This window comes from Vigna umbellata, chromosome 10, assembly GCF_029865625.1.
Source record: "Vigna umbellata cultivar VRB3 chromosome 10, Vumbellata_1.0, whole genome shotgun sequence".
In the NCBI taxonomy this organism is placed as follows: Eukaryota; Viridiplantae; Streptophyta; class Magnoliopsida; order Fabales; family Fabaceae; genus Vigna; species Vigna umbellata.
In genome coordinates, this window is record NC_142174.1 from 4,180,727 (window position 1) to 4,199,032 (window position 18,306).

General features: G+C 32.4%; 1 protein-coding gene across 1 annotated transcript; it reads left to right on the forward strand.

Annotated features, from left to right (window-relative positions):
* The first annotated feature begins 14,521 nt into the window (after positions 1-14,521).
* LOC148191692 (GTP cyclohydrolase 1-like) lies at positions 14,522-16,999 on the forward strand. Its single transcript, XM_088100985.1, has 2 exons — positions 14,522-14,734; positions 15,738-16,999. The coding sequence occupies exons 1-2, from the start codon at positions 14,527-14,529 to the stop codon at positions 16,916-16,918; spliced, it is 1,389 nt and encodes a 462-aa protein (XP_087957111.1). The 5' UTR covers positions 14,522-14,526; the 3' UTR covers positions 16,919-16,999.
* Positions 17,000-18,306: the final 1,307 nt, after the last annotated feature.

The following is an 18,306-nucleotide window of genomic DNA, read 5'->3' on the forward strand; positions in this document are numbered from 1 at the left end:
AATTAATACAAAAAATAGTAAGAAAGTATTTACGATTATACTCGTTACAGAATGAGTAATGATAAGGTAAAAGTTTTATATACATTAGATATAAGGACAAGATGAAGATACATTTTTACTTTGAAAATGAGAAAATGAAACTCCTTTTATCAACCTATATTGTCATCCTTAACTCACTTTTTAAAGAAAAACTAAATTAATATTTGTAACTTCTTTTAGAAGGAGTTTTACAATATTTATACAATTTTATAATTATTTTCGCGTTTTACATCTGTTAAATATTATAGTATTTGCATTGTTTTATTAATGAATAACAAGTAGATAATTGTAAAGCTTTTTACTAAAGGTTATTTGATTTTACAATTTTAAAGTTCATTAAATTAATTATTTTTATTTGTATTTTAATTATTATTATTATTATTATATATATATATATATATATTATCTTTTTGTGTTCATAATTATTATTTTTATTTTATCCTTTACAATATAATTATTATTTTTTAAATTGTCGTAGCAGTTATTTTCTCCCTTGTTTTCATTCATCAGCAATTTTTGTTTTTCTTCTCCCGTTCATTTCACCACTTTGCTAACGGATGTGCCTGTTTTCTTTTATGTAAATTCACAGTTTTTTTTTTCATTTATGTTAACGGATGTGCCAATTTTATAAATAATTATATTTTTTTTACAAGTTAAACTTGATTTATACATTACATAATTTGCAAAAAATAACTGCTGAAAACTCTTTTACAACAGTCAATATACATTTTTTTTTTATATTTTTCTGTTAGAACTATTTCATATGTAAAACTAAATGTTAATCATATATTATACTTCTAACATATTATATAAAATATGATTGGGTGATTATTTTATAAATACTTATAATTTTTTACGAGTTAAATTTGATTTATACACAGCTTGAAAAATTAGAAAGATATTTGTTTTTATTCTTTATTATGATGCAGACAATTTAGAAAGCATAATTTTTTATAGACTATGTATTTTATTTCAATGAAATGAATATATGTATTGTTGTTCCAAACTTTAATCAACTATTTGACTATTTGGTAGGATCCAAATAACTATGATATTGTTGGAAGATTGATTATATGTGTGCCTCCTAGATAAATTTAAAACTTAAAACTTATTTATAAATGTAATACCTTAAAATTGAATATTTAAGTAACCTATGATATATATTTTTATAAGATTCAAACTCATTAGTTTGGTAGAGATTGTTGAAATATTGTATGATCTATTTTTTTGTGTGTGTGTGGAAATGTGAGTGTTACTCTCTAATACTAAATTTGTTTCAAGTTTTAATGTTTTTCCTTTTAAAAAATAACATAACAAAATGTAAAATACAAGTTATCAAAATTCAACAACATAACAATAAAATAAAAATAAATATAAAGCCTAATGTTATATAGAAGAATGACCAAAGGAACAAAGACAATAAAAGCTATATAGAAGAAGAACTTAGAAAAAAAAGGGAAATCAACAATATTTAAATAACAAATATTGTTTTAAGGATGAGATTCACATCTATTTAACATTTGGTTTCGTCAATAAATAACAATGCAAATAACATATAAACATCATATAACTTAAAAAAATTGTTCAACACTACTCGAAACTTACACACATGTAAGTTTATGTATACCAATACATATCATCACCTATTTATAAATATATATATATATATATATATATATATATATGGGATTTGCTAATTTGCGTATGTTTTTTTGTTCAGTTCGTACATTTTAGCGATGTGTATCGGGTTTTAGTAGATAAAAATACCCTTATATATTATAGATTTTACGTTTTAAAGTAAAGGATATTTGAATAATTTTCATTATCAAAACTAAAAAAACAAGAAACCCCCCAAATCCTTACTCACTTTCCTCATTCCTCTTAACTCTTTCTCTTTTATCTTTCTCATTCCAACTATTTCTCTGTCATTCATATGGTAGTCCGAACTGAAAAAATCAGAAACACTCACTGTTAAACAATTTGCCTTTATAAATTGTTTTCGTATAAAAATAATATAATTTATTAAAACAATTCATAAATATTATTTCAAATCTTTCTAATATTATTAATTGAAACTCGTAACAACTATTTAAAAGTTTAAAACATTAATCCATTCAACAAATTCACAAACGTAGTCTGTGTTCAAAAATTCCCAAAGAAATAAAATTTCCAAATTTTTATTATCCTCGTCGCATTAAACAATTACAAGACTACTTGTAACATCGTTTGCTCCCGTATAAAAACCTAAATCATACGATCATCGTAGGTAGAACACGATCACAAGAAAAACGCAAGGGTAAACTAACAGAATAATTCATCAAATCACTAATATAAAGTTTATATCATAGTTGTTAATTCAATTACATCCAATAACCATCAATTGTATATTTGTAGTACTTATAACAATCAAGCCTATTAATCAATCATTAATACCATATATTCATATTTGATATGACAATCAAACCATTAATACCGTAAATTCATATTTGATACGACAATCAAACCATTAATGTCGTATATTCATATTTCATATGACAATCAAACCATTAATGTCTTATATTCATAGACAATCAAACCGTTAATTAACTATATTAATACATGCTAATATACTTGCTAACTACCCATAAATGATCATTGTGCTTTTAATTAGACTTTAATTACCTAAAACGATTGTCTCAATCGATCGACTATTCCTATCAATAAGTGGATTCTCATTGTAACAACGACCGCTATATTTCATATAGTCTCTCCTTTTTCAAGATTCCAAGCTTTCAAGTTAATAGTTTGGTTTTGGCTTGAACTTTGCTCCAACTCCAAATCCTTGTCAGAGAGGTTCTTGCCGAGGTCCCGGTTTAGGTCGGCCACCTCGTCCTTTCAGTCTTCAGCTTAGCCACATCAACCTTTAGGGCCTTAGGTTTATCCTCCTTCTCCTTCAATTTTTTTTCTCCCCTTCCTCCTTTTTGGAGTTCCAAGTCGATGATCATTCCCAAGTCTGCAACTTTAGCTAGGAGATCAATCCTTTCTTTCTCAAGCTCAACCACCTTAAGCATTAGTTGGCCCTTCTCAACAGCGTGGGCCTTCTAGTGGTGAAAAGTTGTCATCACTAGGCCATCATCAACCCCACCGAGTTCATGCAGTTCTTAAGGCCAGCCATGTTCAGTACCTTGATGAACAAAATCACCTCGCATCTTCAAGGGCTAGAGTGAGGGGTGCTAGAAGTAGATGTTGTAGCATGCTCTCCCTAGAAGTTTTAAGCATTACTTGTTTTAAGAAATTCAATTATAGAAATTATTATTTTCACTAATTTAATTTAATAAAAGTAAAGACATTAAAATTCTTATGCGGATTGCCATCAGGAAACTTCGGGATTAAACATATTACGAGACAAGAGTTAGAGAAATTAGCTTGTATTTCTTATACAAGGAGAGCTAACCTAACTTGTCTTTGCATATCAAATGTGGAACAGACCAAAATAAAGCAAACTGATCCAGATTATCAACCTTACTTTATTGTAATTTTTATTTTCATTTTTAAAATTTTCAATTAATACAAAAAATAGTAAGAAAGTATTTACGATTATACTCGTTACAGAATGAGTAATGATAAGGTAAAAGTTTTATATACATTAGATATAAGGACAAGATGAAGATACATTTTTACTTTGAAAATGAGAAAATGAAACTCCTTTTATCAACCTATATTGTCATCCTTAACTCACTTTTTAAAGAAAAACTAAATTAATATTTGTAACTTCTTTTAGAAGGAGTTTTACAATATTTATACAATTTTATAATTATTTTCGCGTTTTACATCTGTTAAATATTATAGTATTTGCATTGTTTTATTAATGAATAACAAGTAGATAATTGTAAAGCTTTTTACTAAAGGTTATTTGATTTTACAATTTTAAAGTTCATTAAATTAATTATTTTTATTTGTATTTTAATTATTATTATTATTATTATATATATATATATATATATTATCTTTTTGTGTTCATAATTATTATTTTTATTTTATCCTTTACAATATAATTATTATTTTTTAAATTGTCGTAGCAGTTATTTTCTCCCTTGTTTTCATTCATCAGCAATTTTTGTTTTTCTTCTCCCGTTCATTTCACCACTTTGCTAACGGATGTGCCTGTTTTCTTTTATGTAAATTCACAGTTTTTTTTTTCATTTATGTTAACGGATGTGCCAATTTTATAAATAATTATATTTTTTTTACAAGTTAAACTTGATTTATACATTACATAATTTGCAAAAAATAACTGCTGAAAACTCTTTTACAACAGTCAATATACATTTTTTTTTTATATTTTTCTGTTAGAACTATTTCATATGTAAAACTAAATGTTAATCATATATTATACTTCTAACATATTATATAAAATATGATTGGGTGATTATTTTATAAATACTTATAATTTTTTACGAGTTAAATTTGATTTATACACAGCTTGAAAAATTAGAAAGATATTTGTTTTTATTCTTTATTATGATGCAGACAATTTAGAAAGCATAATTTTTTATAGACTATGTATTTTATTTCAATGAAATGAATATATGTATTGTTGTTCCAAACTTTAATCAACTATTTGACTATTTGGTAGGATCCAAATAACTATGATATTGTTGGAAGATTGATTATATGTGTGCCTCCTAGATAAATTTAAAACTTAAAACTTATTTATAAATGTAATACCTTAAAATTGAATATTTAAGTAACCTATGATATATATTTTTATAAGATTCAAACTCATTAGTTTGGTAGAGATTGTTGAAATATTGTATGATCTATTTTTTTGTGTGTGTGTGGAAATGTGAGTGTTACTCTCTAATACTAAATTTGTTTCAAGTTTTAATGTTTTTCCTTTTAAAAAATAACATAACAAAATGTAAAATACAAGTTATCAAAATTCAACAACATAACAATAAAATAAAAATAAATATAAAGCCTAATGTTATATAGAAGAAGGACCAAAGGAACAAAGACAATAAAAGCTATATAGAAGAAGAACTTAGAAAAAAAAGGGAAATCAACAATATTTAAATAACAAATATTGTTTTAAGGATGAGATTCACATCTATTTAACATTTGGTTTCGTCAATAAATAACAATGCAAATAACATATAAACATCATATAACTTAAAAAAATTGTTCAACACTACTCGAAACTTACACACATGTAAGTATATGTATACCAATACATATCATCACCTATTTATAAATATATATATATATATATATATATATATATATATATATATATATGGGATTTGCTAATTTGCGTATGTTTTTTTGTTCAGTTCGTACATTTTAGCGATGTGTATCGGGTTTTAGTAGATAAAAATACCCTTATATATTATAGATTTTACGTTTTAAAGTAAAGGATATTTGAATAATTTTCATTATCAAAACTAAAAAAACAAGAAACCCCCCAAATCCTTACTCACTTTCCTCATTCCTCTTAACTCTTTCTCTTTTATCTTTCTCATTCCAACTATTTCTCTGTCATTCATATGGTAGTCCGAACTGAAAAAATCAGAAACACTCACTGTTAAACAATTTGCCTTTATAAATTGTTTTCGTATAAAAATAATATAATTTATTAAAACAATTCATAAATATTATTTCAAATCTTTCTAATATTATTAATTGAAACTCGTAACAACTATTTAAAAGTTTAAAACATTAATCCATTCAACAAATTCACAAACGTAGTCTGTGTTCAAAAATTCCCAAAGAAATAAAATTTCCAAATTTTTATTATCCTCGTCGCATTAAACAATTACAAGACTACTTGTAACATCGTTTGCTCCCGTATAAAAACCTAAATCATACGATCATCGTAGGTAGAACACGATCACAAGAAAAACGCAAGGGTAAACTAACAGAATAATTCATCAAATCACTAATATAAAGTTTATATCATAGTTGTTAATTCAATTACATCCAATAACCATCAATACACTATAAAATTACAACAATCATCTTCAATGTCCCACAACCATTCCCTTAACAAGCACATATACCATTGAGCTCTTCAGCACAGACAACACGTACGAACCATTATTATAACATTATGTCAACTTCTATACTTCATAATACATTCCAGTTTATCGAAACAAGACGATTCGAGTGGTCTTCTACCACAGTTTTAGACCTATCTCTCCTGTTCCAAGTTGTTCACCTCAACCCTAAACTCAACATGAGTTGGAACCCTACAAGCGAGAAATTCATCCCTTTCTACCCTTCTACTATCCTTCAAGGACGAAAAAACTCATATCTTTCACCGTCTCTCAAAGACGAAGAGATTTACCTTTCTACTCTCAACAAAAGGAAAGGTACAACCCAAAATAAAGAAGTAAAATTGAAAATACACCCAAAAATTAACCATGACAACCTTTATCACAAAAAAACATATAAAAGTCAACTCAACAAAAAATATAAAATTAACACACAACTCACTTTCTTTCTCTTTTTCTATGCAACCTCATCCCCTACTCTCCCTTTCTTTCTTTCTCTCCCTTTCGTTATTTCTCTGTAGCCCCACCCCCACTCTCCCTTTCTCTTATTCTCGTTTGGTCTCCAAGAGGTTGGTACTTCTTTGCTTTTCTATTGTAATTGATTATATGATATGTGTTGTCCGTGTTCTGCACTGTATGATCTATGCTTTGTGATCTTTGCTATGCGAAGGCCTCAACGGATATGGGAGATCCGTTGGACCTTCAACGGATGTCGATATCCGTTAACAGATGTCAACATCCATTGAAGGTCCAACATATCTTCCATATTCGTTGAGGCCTTCGCTTTTCGTTTTCTTGTTTTTTTAAGTTATTAATTTAATTATATTTAGGTTGTTAACTTTTGTACATTTATTATTATTTATTTATAATACAGAGAATTTGCAGGTGATGGAGTTGGGGCAACGTTCAAGGGGTTGAAATGTGCGTCAAGGATGAAAGCATAGGACCCAAGGGTTATTAAAATTTTATATAAGAATGCATTAATTGAATTGTTGAGGATTTAAACACTGACGAGGTTAGTTGTGTTGTACATACAGTGTGTTTGTAGTAAACAATACGGGGATGGAGATGCTTTTTGTGTGTTCCTTGTGTGGGGGCTATGGAGATGTTTTTCCTGTGGAAGTGGGGATATATTCATATAGGAGATGTTGGTGAAAATTAACCCAACAATTAAATATTATTAAAGGGCAAAAAAAGGAATGAGAAAATGCAATGAGTAGTCCATAGTGGTGTAGGGAGCAACTCTCTAACATTATTGTTATTTTTTTTTTCTTTGATGAAACCCGCGACCCCACCAGCCCAAAGGCTTAATAAAAAATTGGATGTTGCTCCCTCCACCACCACCCTATACTTCCTCTACCTCCCCACATTATTTTAAATACAATTATATCCTTAAGTTAAAAAGATTTTTACTTTTACCCTATTTTAAATAATTTGAAACCCTAATTTTACTTTCCTAGCATCCACCCACGCACTACAAGAAATGCAGTAATTACCGAAGGATAAATACCGAAGGCTTTTTGGACCGTCGGTAATATCGATTTACCGAAGGCTTTACCGAAGGGCATGTGAGGTGGTAATTACCGAAGGATTGTGACCGTCGATAATGGCTGAGTGGAAATACCGAAGGCTTACGACCGTCGGTATAAGCATCGACTTAATGAAATGCGAATTTGGGATTTCCCTCTCCCATTGTCCCAAATTGTTTTCGCGCAAGTCTTCCTTTCTCCCTTTACCCGAAATTTCTTTCTCCGAACACTACTCCCTTTCTTGATTCCCCAATCCATTTGAGTCCAAGAAAATTGTTTGTCCTTTGCTCCCAATCAACATTGGCTTCCTTCTTCGGTTGGTGGTTGTGAGGGGAGGCTTGGAGCTGGTTTGGTGCTGTCGCTACGAGAGGTTGGGTGGTGCGTTTCTATCATCTTGGTTAGGGGTTTTCTTTGACGACTATTCTACGGTAGAGGCTGAGTTGCTGCCTTTTGTGCTGTGGAGGAGGCTATGTTAGAGGGAGGGTGTGGACAATCCCTGCGGTGGAGGTTTTGTGTTGCCTTACTTCCCCTACCGTCAAGGTAAGTAGGTTTCTTATTGAACCTGCATGTGTTGAGCCCTTATTCTTCGTAAGAGGGTGTTTGATAATTACTATTTGTTGGTGTTACGTTTTAGTAATGTAACTTGTCCATTATTGTACAAGGTCTGAGTGACAGAAGGTGTGGAAGGTTCCAACACAGTAGGTTAAAGCGGGTTGCAAAAGGGCTGCACTCAAGTGTCCAACAGTTATCATTTACAGGTAGGTAAAGTTCATTCTGTTGTGTTTGTCATGCTCATTGTGTTCTGTTAATTGCCTTATGAACTGAGAGCCAATCATAATTGAATTTGGATTGTAAAGTTTGCAATTTGAGCATGTATGAGTTGTCTATTTTGATGATAGCCTTGATGGGAAATAAATTGTGCACTTTGAGCATAGAAACTGTAGTTGATGCTGTTTTAGTTTGCTGTTGATTGATCTATCTAAAATACTATAGCCTTGATGGGAATGAGCCTTTTTCCCTACACCTAAACTTCAAATAACTCACAAAACTGAATAACACTACACAATGAGCATATAGTAGGAGAGGTTACTTGTTAAGTAACCCTACCATTCAACCTTTCCAAAATAACTTTCTGCCAAAGTTATTCACTGTTTCCCCCTGAAATTGGCTTCCATAATAGTCCCACATATGAAATAAGGAAAGAGTGAGTAGAGGAACTGCCCATTATTGCAATATAGATGTCGTGATTGCACCAGCTCAATGATAGAAGTGAATGTTAATGAGCCTATTTGGAAGTAGAAGCCCACCCTATAAATATGGTAACCTCAATTAAATTCATACACACAGATCTTGCACTTTTTTCAACCACCAGTTGCCAAGGAATCAAATTAAGTCTCAACTGGATCTGTGTTCAACCTTTTCCATAATATACATAATTCTTTCTTTACTTTCTATCTTCTGCTATAATTGTCATTCTCATTCTTCTTTGTTTGTGTCATTTGTAGCTTTATTTTTTCAGTTTCAGTTTTGTCTTAGTCATGTGCATTTGTTGATTATTACCATTTGTATCTTTTAGTGTTGTTGAAGGTTGCTTAAGGTGTATCCAACCATAATAAGCAATGGAATGCAATATGCATAGCTTGGTTCCTAAAATCCTTACCATTTCACTGTTTCAGAATTTAATTGTAGTTTTTCACCTTGGTCAACTTCTTTGAATTTTTCATTCTGAGTTTGGTCATGCTAAGCCTTTTAATTGTAGCTTAGTTTAGTACAGTTACACATTCTTGAGTCAATTAAATTGTTGTCCAACCTTTGCTTGTTTTGAAATCTGATTTTGGTGTTATAATGGTGTAATTTGCTGCATAAATTGGCTATGGCAGGGTTGATTTTCGAATTTTGCTGTTTTTATGGTATTGGAAAGCTTGAACAAGCTTAAATTGGTGTTCTAAAGTTGATAGTACTGTTGAATTGGTCATATGTTAGCTTATATGCAGATTTGGTCTTTACACCATCACTTTTTTGTTTCTTAAGCAATGTGCAAGTTTGTTTAATGATATGAAACATGTTCCAAGTAATAGCAACCTGTATTAATCACTAAAGTGCAAAAAGCATAGTTGAGTTGCTAATAAATCCTGAATCAAGGTGCTGTTATTGCTTTTTTGATCAATCTTTTCACCGTGATTGATATCTTTGCTTGTGTCTTAGGTGTTTAAATTCTTCTAGCTGATTCTCTGCAGTTATATCAAGTGTTTTAGGATGTCTTAGAGTCATTGTAACTGTTGTCTTCATTTCATTTCACTGAATTCTAAATTCTGGTGTAGTTTTGGTAACATTTTCATGCATATTTGGCTATAGCAAGTATGATTTGTTGAATGTTGTTGTGTTTGTGCATATACAAAGTTTGAGAAAGTTTATTTTTCCATTTTAAAGTTGTGTGCACTGTTCAAATGGTCATTTTTATGCCTATATGCATAATCATCTCTTAAACCATCAAAATTGGCTTTAAAATGGAAGTGAACCAGTGAATTCACATTGCAAGATGTTTTCAAACTGTTTGTGTTTAAACATCTTTAAAATGATGATACAAAGTTGTTTGATGCAACAATTGAGCTGCTGAATGACTTCCAATCAATATTGGGTTTAAAACCACCAAATTATAAGCATTTTCCTAGTGCAGTGTTCAAATCAAGTAGTGTTTGAAAATTTGTTTGCTCCAATTTTCGATTCTGGGTTGGCATGTGCAGGTTTATGTTTCCAAATGTAAGGATATGACTAAAACATTATAAAAAATCCATAAAAACCAAAACAATAACCTAAAACTCAAAGTTTGAGTATTTAGTACCTAAAAAGTGTACTTATAAGGTGACAAATTGTCATTTCACCTAATGTAGACTCATTCTAAGGTATGTGAACATCCTAACATGTCTAAACTAGTGGAATGAAGCTAGGAAACTTGTCAAAAGCAAAGAATTACCTAGCCAGCAAAGGTCAAAGTTGACAACATGTTATCTCACCCAAGTTGCTCATCTCATAAACATTGTTTCTTTCCTCCATCATGGGGTGCCAAAACATCACTTTCCTCCACTAAAACACCAGGACCAGCCTAAGACAAGATCAAAAGTGCTTAAAACTCACTTCTTTTAACAATGGTGACCCCTGTTCACCTGACTGAGTACCTGTGTTGGACTTTCTGTACAAAATCCAATTTTCTCTCGGGTAATCGTTTACAGTGTCCTTGTAATCGATTACAGTGTCAAAGAAGGTGTAAATTTGATTTCTAAGGCATAATTTGAAAGGTCTTTGAGTATAGATTCCAACAAAACAAGAATCAACTCATTTGGAGTTCGGTGGAGAAAGTTATGAGCAAAAGAACAAGCAAAGGTCAGAGTTGGCAAAAATATATGAAACGCTAACTTGAAACAATAAACTGTACCAACTCAGATGTCCAAAAATTACAAATTAGTAGTCATTGGAAATATTTTTGAGTCTAGTTTCTAATAAAAAAATAATCACATCATTTGGAGGTCGGTGGGAAAATTTATCAGTAAAATAGCCAACAAAGGTCAAAGTTGACAGCATGTTATCCCACTCAAGTTGCTCATCTCATAAACATTGTTTCTTTCCTCCATCATGGGGTGCCAAAACATCACTTTCCTCCATCATTGGGACATAATCACATCACTAACCTCCCTCTCCCACCATTGAAACACAAGGAACAACCTAAGACAAGTGCAAAAGTGCCTAAAAGTCACTTCTTTTTTCAATGGTGACCCCTGTTCACCTGACTGAGTACCTGTGTTGGACTTTCTGTACAAATTCCAATTTTCTCTCGGGTAATCGTTTACAGGGTTGGTGTAAACGATTACCAGACCCCTGTTCACCTGACTGAGTACCCTCCATTATACTTTTTTTTTCAGCTATTCGGTAATAACCGAAGGCTTTTGGCCCTCGGTAATTACCGAAGGTCAAAAGCCCTCGGTAAATGTTAGCGACAAGCCATTTACCGAGGGCTGTTTGGCCGTCGATAAGCCTTCGGTAATTACCTTTTATCGACGGTTTTGGGCTGTTTCCGAGGGCTTCTGGCCTTCGGTAATGCCCTTCTTTTTTGTAGTGCACGGAACTTTCTTCCCCTTTCCCCATTTCCGTTTCACTTCCCCACCTCCCACGCTTACATTCTTTTTTCTTCCCAGTTTTTTTTTGTTTGAAAGCTTCCATTGTCGTCGTAGTGTGAAGGAGTGTCGCCGCTGTGGTGTGGAGGAGCGTCGACCAACGTGAGGAAGTATACATCAACGGAGGTGACATCCTTCAACGGATGTCCCCTAATAAAACAAACCCTAAAATAAAAAACGTAACCTTTAAAAGGAGGTGACATCCTTCAACGGATGTCAACATCCGTTGAAGGATGTGACCTCCGTTTAAAGGTTACATTTTTTATTTTAGGGTTTGTTTTCAAGGTTTATTCGAATACGCACCTGGAGGAAGCACGACACGCACTGCCACTACAAAAAAGTAGGGCATTACCGAAGGCCAAAAGCCCTCGGAAAATGCCATAAGCCGTCGATAAAGGGTGTTTACCGAAGGCTTATCGACGGCCAAAAATCCTTCGGTAAATCTCTTGTCGCTAAATATTACCGAGGGCCAAAAGCCTTCGGTAATTACCGAGGGCCACTGACCTTCGGTAATTACAGAAGGGCAAAAGCCCTCGGTAATTTTCGAAGGGCGAAAGAAGGGGGTAAGCAGTGAGTGAACTCAGTTGTAGCAGATTCCATTCTAAATTTTTACTTCAGTGCAGCAATGAAAGCAATGAAATCAGAAGTTACTGTCAAATTCCTAATTCTAACTAAACCAAACAAAGTTCCAAAGATGATATTCTCAACGCTGCATTGAATCGATTCCAAATTATCCAAACGCATAACAAATTCCCAATTCCCAATTCCCAAACCCCAAACTCATTCTCACGCCATGGATCCCAACCCTCAAACCTTTCCCATCCTTTCCGACTCCGACCACTTCGACCTCGAGCAGCCGCGAGCCCCGGAGATCGTGGGCCAAATGCCGCACCTCGCCGACCCAGACATCATGGCCTCCATGGGACGGGTCGTATCTCAGGTGGCCCAGGCCGGAACGGTCCTGAACCTGATCGGGGAGCTGCCCACGCACGAGGAAGTTGACAGCGCCAGGGCCAGGCTGGCGGAGATCGAGGCCCGCGGAGATGGAGATTCATGAGTGGCGGGCCCACCAGGCCGAGAAGGAGAGGGAGGCCCGGGAGCGGGCGGAGACGGAGAAGCGAATCTGGAAGTCGGTGCTGCAGTTGGACGAGATGCACGAGGCGTACGAGAAGCTTCTGAAGGACACAGAGAAGCGGTTGGTGAAAATGTACGAGTCTAAGGAAGATGGTGATGGCGATGTTGTTGGCGACAAAGTGAATGAAGAGGTTGTGGGAATTCTACAAGAGGCCTATGGCAAGGGAATGGAACGCGTCAATCTTTCTGCACACCACCAACAACCACAACTCCGCGAGAGAACGGCTTGGGGTTTTCGTAGCGGTGGAGGAATTTCGGAAATTTGGCATAGGGGAAGGGGAATTTCTGAAATTTGGCCAGAGGAGAGCAAGATTAGGGCTTGGTAACGTTGAAGGAGCAAAGGAGAAGGGTTGGAGGAGAAGGGTTGGAGGAAAAGGTTTTGGGCGACGAGAGCATTAGGGCCGGTGGGAAAATGAATTGCAGAGAGGGAACAATTTAAAATTTTTCGAAGACATTACCGAAGGCCTCTCAGCCATCTGTAATTGAACTCAGGAATGACTTACCGAAGGCTTATAGGCCGTCGGTAAAAAGCCACTGGAAATAAACGCATTTCCTGTAGTGTGCACCACGAATGCACCACGAGAGGGAGACTGCTTGATAATTCTTTTCACCACCACCAACCTTTGCAACTTGTAGTATCTCACAACGATGAAAGAAAGAGAGAAAGAAGTATAATGTTAAAATGAAAAAAAAATATTTTACTCGAGACTAGAATAGGTTATTAGTGAAATAGGTTGTGAATGTGTAAAATTAAAAAATAATAACTCTAAAAATAAAATTTTAGTGATGGGCAAAATAAAAAAGGGGAGATGGAGGGAGCAACACCTAAAAATTTACATTAGGTGGGCCACCCATCTATATTAAAAAAGAAACAAAAATGAAATAAATCGGAAAAATCTTCGCCCAGAAGTAAACGAGTGATGGACACGTAACCAAAAACACAATAACACCATCTACCCACTATACCATCCAATTTCATTTATACTTATGCACACAAACAAATATATAAACCATGTACAACGCCCTTTAGGCAACCAAGCAATAAATATAAAAAAATAATTTTAATTAATTTATTCTTCCAACAATATCAATACACACAACCCGACACTAACTTATTTCTGGAAATTAATAAATTATTATATTTATTTTTATCTTTTCAAAATCATTGTATTAATTTTCAGATCTTTTATATATATAAACATTAAGTACTAATCTCAATGCATTTTTTCAATGTAATTAATAATGAATTTCAATCTATTATTAAATATAATGTTTATCACATTTAATTAATGTAATTTTGTTTTGGTAATCCCTTTTATTATTTATTGCATTAATAAATTCCCTAAACGATATGATTTAATATTTATGAAAAACACTGCATCTATCATCAAATTCAGTATTCTTTTCCCACAAAATCTTAAAAGATAACAAATAAAAAGGTAAAACATGCTCTTACTATATGCACGTAGAAGACTGAGCCACATTCTTTCTTTCCTTGTCAACCCTACACCATTTACTTTTTTTTTCTCTATAAATACGAAGCATGTCACCAATAGAGAGATGCCCAGAACAAGGTCTTTTGCATAAATCATGTTTGAGAGTTGATATTTGTGCAGTGTTTGAATGGAGCATTTGTGTGAGGTTGGTTTAAAGCGTGAGAATGGAGACAGAATGTGTGGTAGTGAAAACTTCTTTGAGAAAGAGACCAACACAACTTCCATTGAAGATGCTGTCAAAGTCTTGTTGATGGGTTTAGGAGAAGATATCAATAGAGAAGGAATTCAAAAGACACCACTTCGTGTTGCCAAAGCCCTTCGTGAAGGAACCATAGGTCCTTCATTTTTCTATTTTTCTTAGTTATAATGAATGTTTAATTTGTAGCAGATTTTTCTTTTTTTGGAGATATTCTGTAAGATGAGTCTGAAAGTATATCAAATTCTCATTTTTTTTTCATGTTTTGAAAAAGTAACTTATAGGGTTTTCTTTTAATAAAACGAAAATAAACATATTTTCCTTTGTGTTATTCCAACGGTGGAATGAAAATTTTTAAATGAATTTTATTTCTATAATATTTATTATTTACTACTTTGCCAAGAAATTTTTAATCATAACTCTATTAGGATATGCATTTCACACATTGTAAGCTGTTTTTAATCATAACTCTTCCTTGGATGTGCATTTGACACGTTGCAAGTTGTCGAATGTTTCTCTCTCAACCAATCAAAACTATCCTTTATTTTAACTTTTATATTTTATATTCTAAACCCTAATATTTTTCTCTCCCAACACAAACCAAAACTATCATTTATTTTATTTTTTATATTTTATATTCTAAACCCTAAAACTCATATTTTATGATATCCATTTTTAGTATAATAAAAACATATTTTTATTAAAAAATTCAAATTTATTAATCTTGTTTAGCCTCGTGTTTAAGATAATTGAATAGATATTTAACCTTTAGTAATTGACATGTTTATATGTAATTAAAGTCTTTTATCTTTTATATTGTTAAAAATTTCTTTAAAAATAATGACATATTAACATTGATTTTTCTTTAATAAAAACATATAACAATCATTAAAGATCAAACATATGCTCTCAATCATATGAATTATTAAATAAAACTAAAAAGAAAAATTATAAATAAAATATATTAATTCTTGTCTTGTACTGAGACAAATATTTATCCTTCTCTTCATTATTAAATCTTCTTCTGTTTCTACTACTACATTGAATGATACTCTCAAGTTATAATAAAATAGAACTTGAGATACTTTTTTGGACTTTATGTTACCAGAATTATTGATAAGAAGGGTCTTATGATCTAACAGGTTATGTTAAAAGTGTTAAGGAAATTGTGGAAGGTGCATTATTCCCTGAAGGCGGAGTAGAAAAGAACAAAGTTGGTGATGCAGGAGGAGTAGGTGGACTTGTGATTGTGAGAGACCTTGACTTTTACTCCTACTGTGAGTCTTGCATGCTACCATTCTATTTCAAGTGTCATGTGGGCTATGTCCCTTCTGCTCAAAGAGTTCTCGGTTTAAGCAAACTCTCTCGTGTCACCGATGTCTTTGCAAAACGTCTCCAAGAGCCTCAGCGTCTTGCAAATCAGGTCTGTTCCGCTTTGCATGAAGGAATACAACCCACAGGCGTTGCTGTTCTGCTTCAATGCAAACACATTCCCTTTCCAGACATGGAATCAAATTCTCTTCACTCAAACCACAAAGGGGTCCTGGGAATACTCGTTTCTTCAGGCTCTGGTGTTTTTCAAAACAAAGATGCAAACTTGTGGACTGACTTTTTCGGTCTCCTTAACTTTAGGGGCATTGACAAGGACAAAATTATTGATAAGGGGTCATTGGACCACTGTTGGTGTCCTTCTTTCTCTTCTAAAGTTTCACCAAAGAATGAAGAAATGAACCCTGCTATGGTCACTGCAGTAGCTTCAATTCTCAAGTCTTTAGGTGAGGATCCAACTAGGAAGGAATTACAAGGGACTCCTGCTAGATATACCAAGTGGCTGATGAACTTCCAATGTAGTAGCATTGAGAGCGCGCTGAATGGTTCGCTTGGGAATGGTGCTTTGAACACTAATGGGGTTGTAGGTTTTGATGAAAACATACACTCAGAGCTGAACTTGCCTTTCTTGTCACAGTGTGAGCATCATTTGCTTCCATTTTATGGTGTTGTTCACATAGGATACTACATTTCCAAAGGGTTTCATCCCATTGAGAAAAGGCTCTTGCAGTCAATAGTGCACTTTTATGGTATTAAGCTGCAGGTTCAAGAAAGGGTGACCAAGCAGATCGCAGAAACGGTTTCTGCACTGATAGGTGGAAATGTGATAGTAGTGGTGGAAGCAAGTCACACCTGCATGATCTCTCGAGGAATTGAGAAGTTCGGTAGTAATACTGCTACCGTTGCTGCATTGGGACGCTTTTCGACTGACCTTGCTGCAAGGGCTGTGTTCCTCAACAGTATTCCGAAGGCCATATATCTTTCAGAACATTGATGATTTTCAAATGGTTATGTTCGCAGAATAGGAATTTCAACAGTTCAGTATCAAATTGCTGTCAAAAATAAAATGCCTTCTCTTAATAAGCATTGTTGTTTCAATGATCCAATACAACTAGAGGTGTCAATTTGACCCATGACCCCGGGACTAGCTCTAACCCACTCTTGAAAAAGCACTCTCTTAAGAAGTCCCTCAAATGGGGACCAAAAAAAAGCTCCAACCCCCAAAGCCCCCTCTCAAGGGGGTTAGGGTCAGGGTTAAGGTGGGTTTAGCCCACTAAAATTTTTTTGGAAACTAAACTTCAACATTCTTAATAGTAACTATTAAAAGTACTAAATTTTATATTCATGTAATTGATTTCTTATTTCAAATTATTAAATAAAACTAATTAATTATAGTATAATAGAATATTTAATATTCAAAATAACCACTTTTTTTAAATAATTAAAAACAATTGCAAACCACACACTTAATTTTATACAACTAAATAGTATTACAAATTTATTTTACTGAAATATTATAAAAATGCTTTATTTTGTTGTCAATTTTAATTAAATTATGTTTTATGTTGCAAACACCAATTATTAGAAAATTATATATAATTAGTAATATCAAAATAACCCCAAAGAAAGATAATAACATATTAATTTGATTTAATATTTGCACTGCTTTTACCGTTCTTAAAAGGAATCACTGTTTTGTTTCCTCGACTTCTAAAATATCACTCAATCTGCTTTTAATTATTTAAAATTAAAAATAATTCAAAAATTTATTATCTAAATTTTTTTGATCAAAAATAGTATTAATATTTTATGTGTAAATTAAACTTATGTTTTATTTTTTGTTTTTTTCTCTCTCGTAATCTTTTCTCAAAATCACCATAAGATATATTATAAAAAGAAAGTTAATTTCTTAAAAATTTATAAAAAAATGAAAATTTTAAATAGACCTAAAGTACTAAAGAATGACAAATGTTATAGTGTTTTAATTCTTTAACTAACACATTAAATAATTTATTTTTAACTTTCAATTAGAACACATAACATAAATGTATGTTTATGTTTATATTTATGTTTATGACATTTAAAATGTAAACATTTTGAGTGAGTAGTACGACGAGATTGAATTCTATGGGCGAATACAACTTCAGTGTGCACAAGGTTTATGAGTTTTTCTTTTTATTTATTACATGATTTGTTGAGTATAAAATGAAAAAGAAAATTATTTATATTTAATTTCTTTTTCAATAACTTTCTAAGAAAATAAAGAAGCCTATTTTTTTTTAAATTAAGAGCTTCAATTAGAGAAAATCTTCTCTTAAATTTCAATTAGGATAATTTTAGATAAAAAGTTAATTTCTTACTTATAACTTAAAAAAAAGTGAA

Excerpts from the sequence above, each read along its gene's own strand:
- LOC148191692 (XM_088100985.1), top strand. The coding sequence starts at position 14,527 with ATGGAGCATTTGTGTGAGGTTGGTTTAAAGCGTGAGAATGGAGACAGA. Across the intron at positions 14,735-15,737 it reads CCTTCGTGAAGGAACCATAG|GTTATGTTAAAAGTGTTAAG; the intron begins GTCCTTCATTTT and ends ATGATCTAACAG.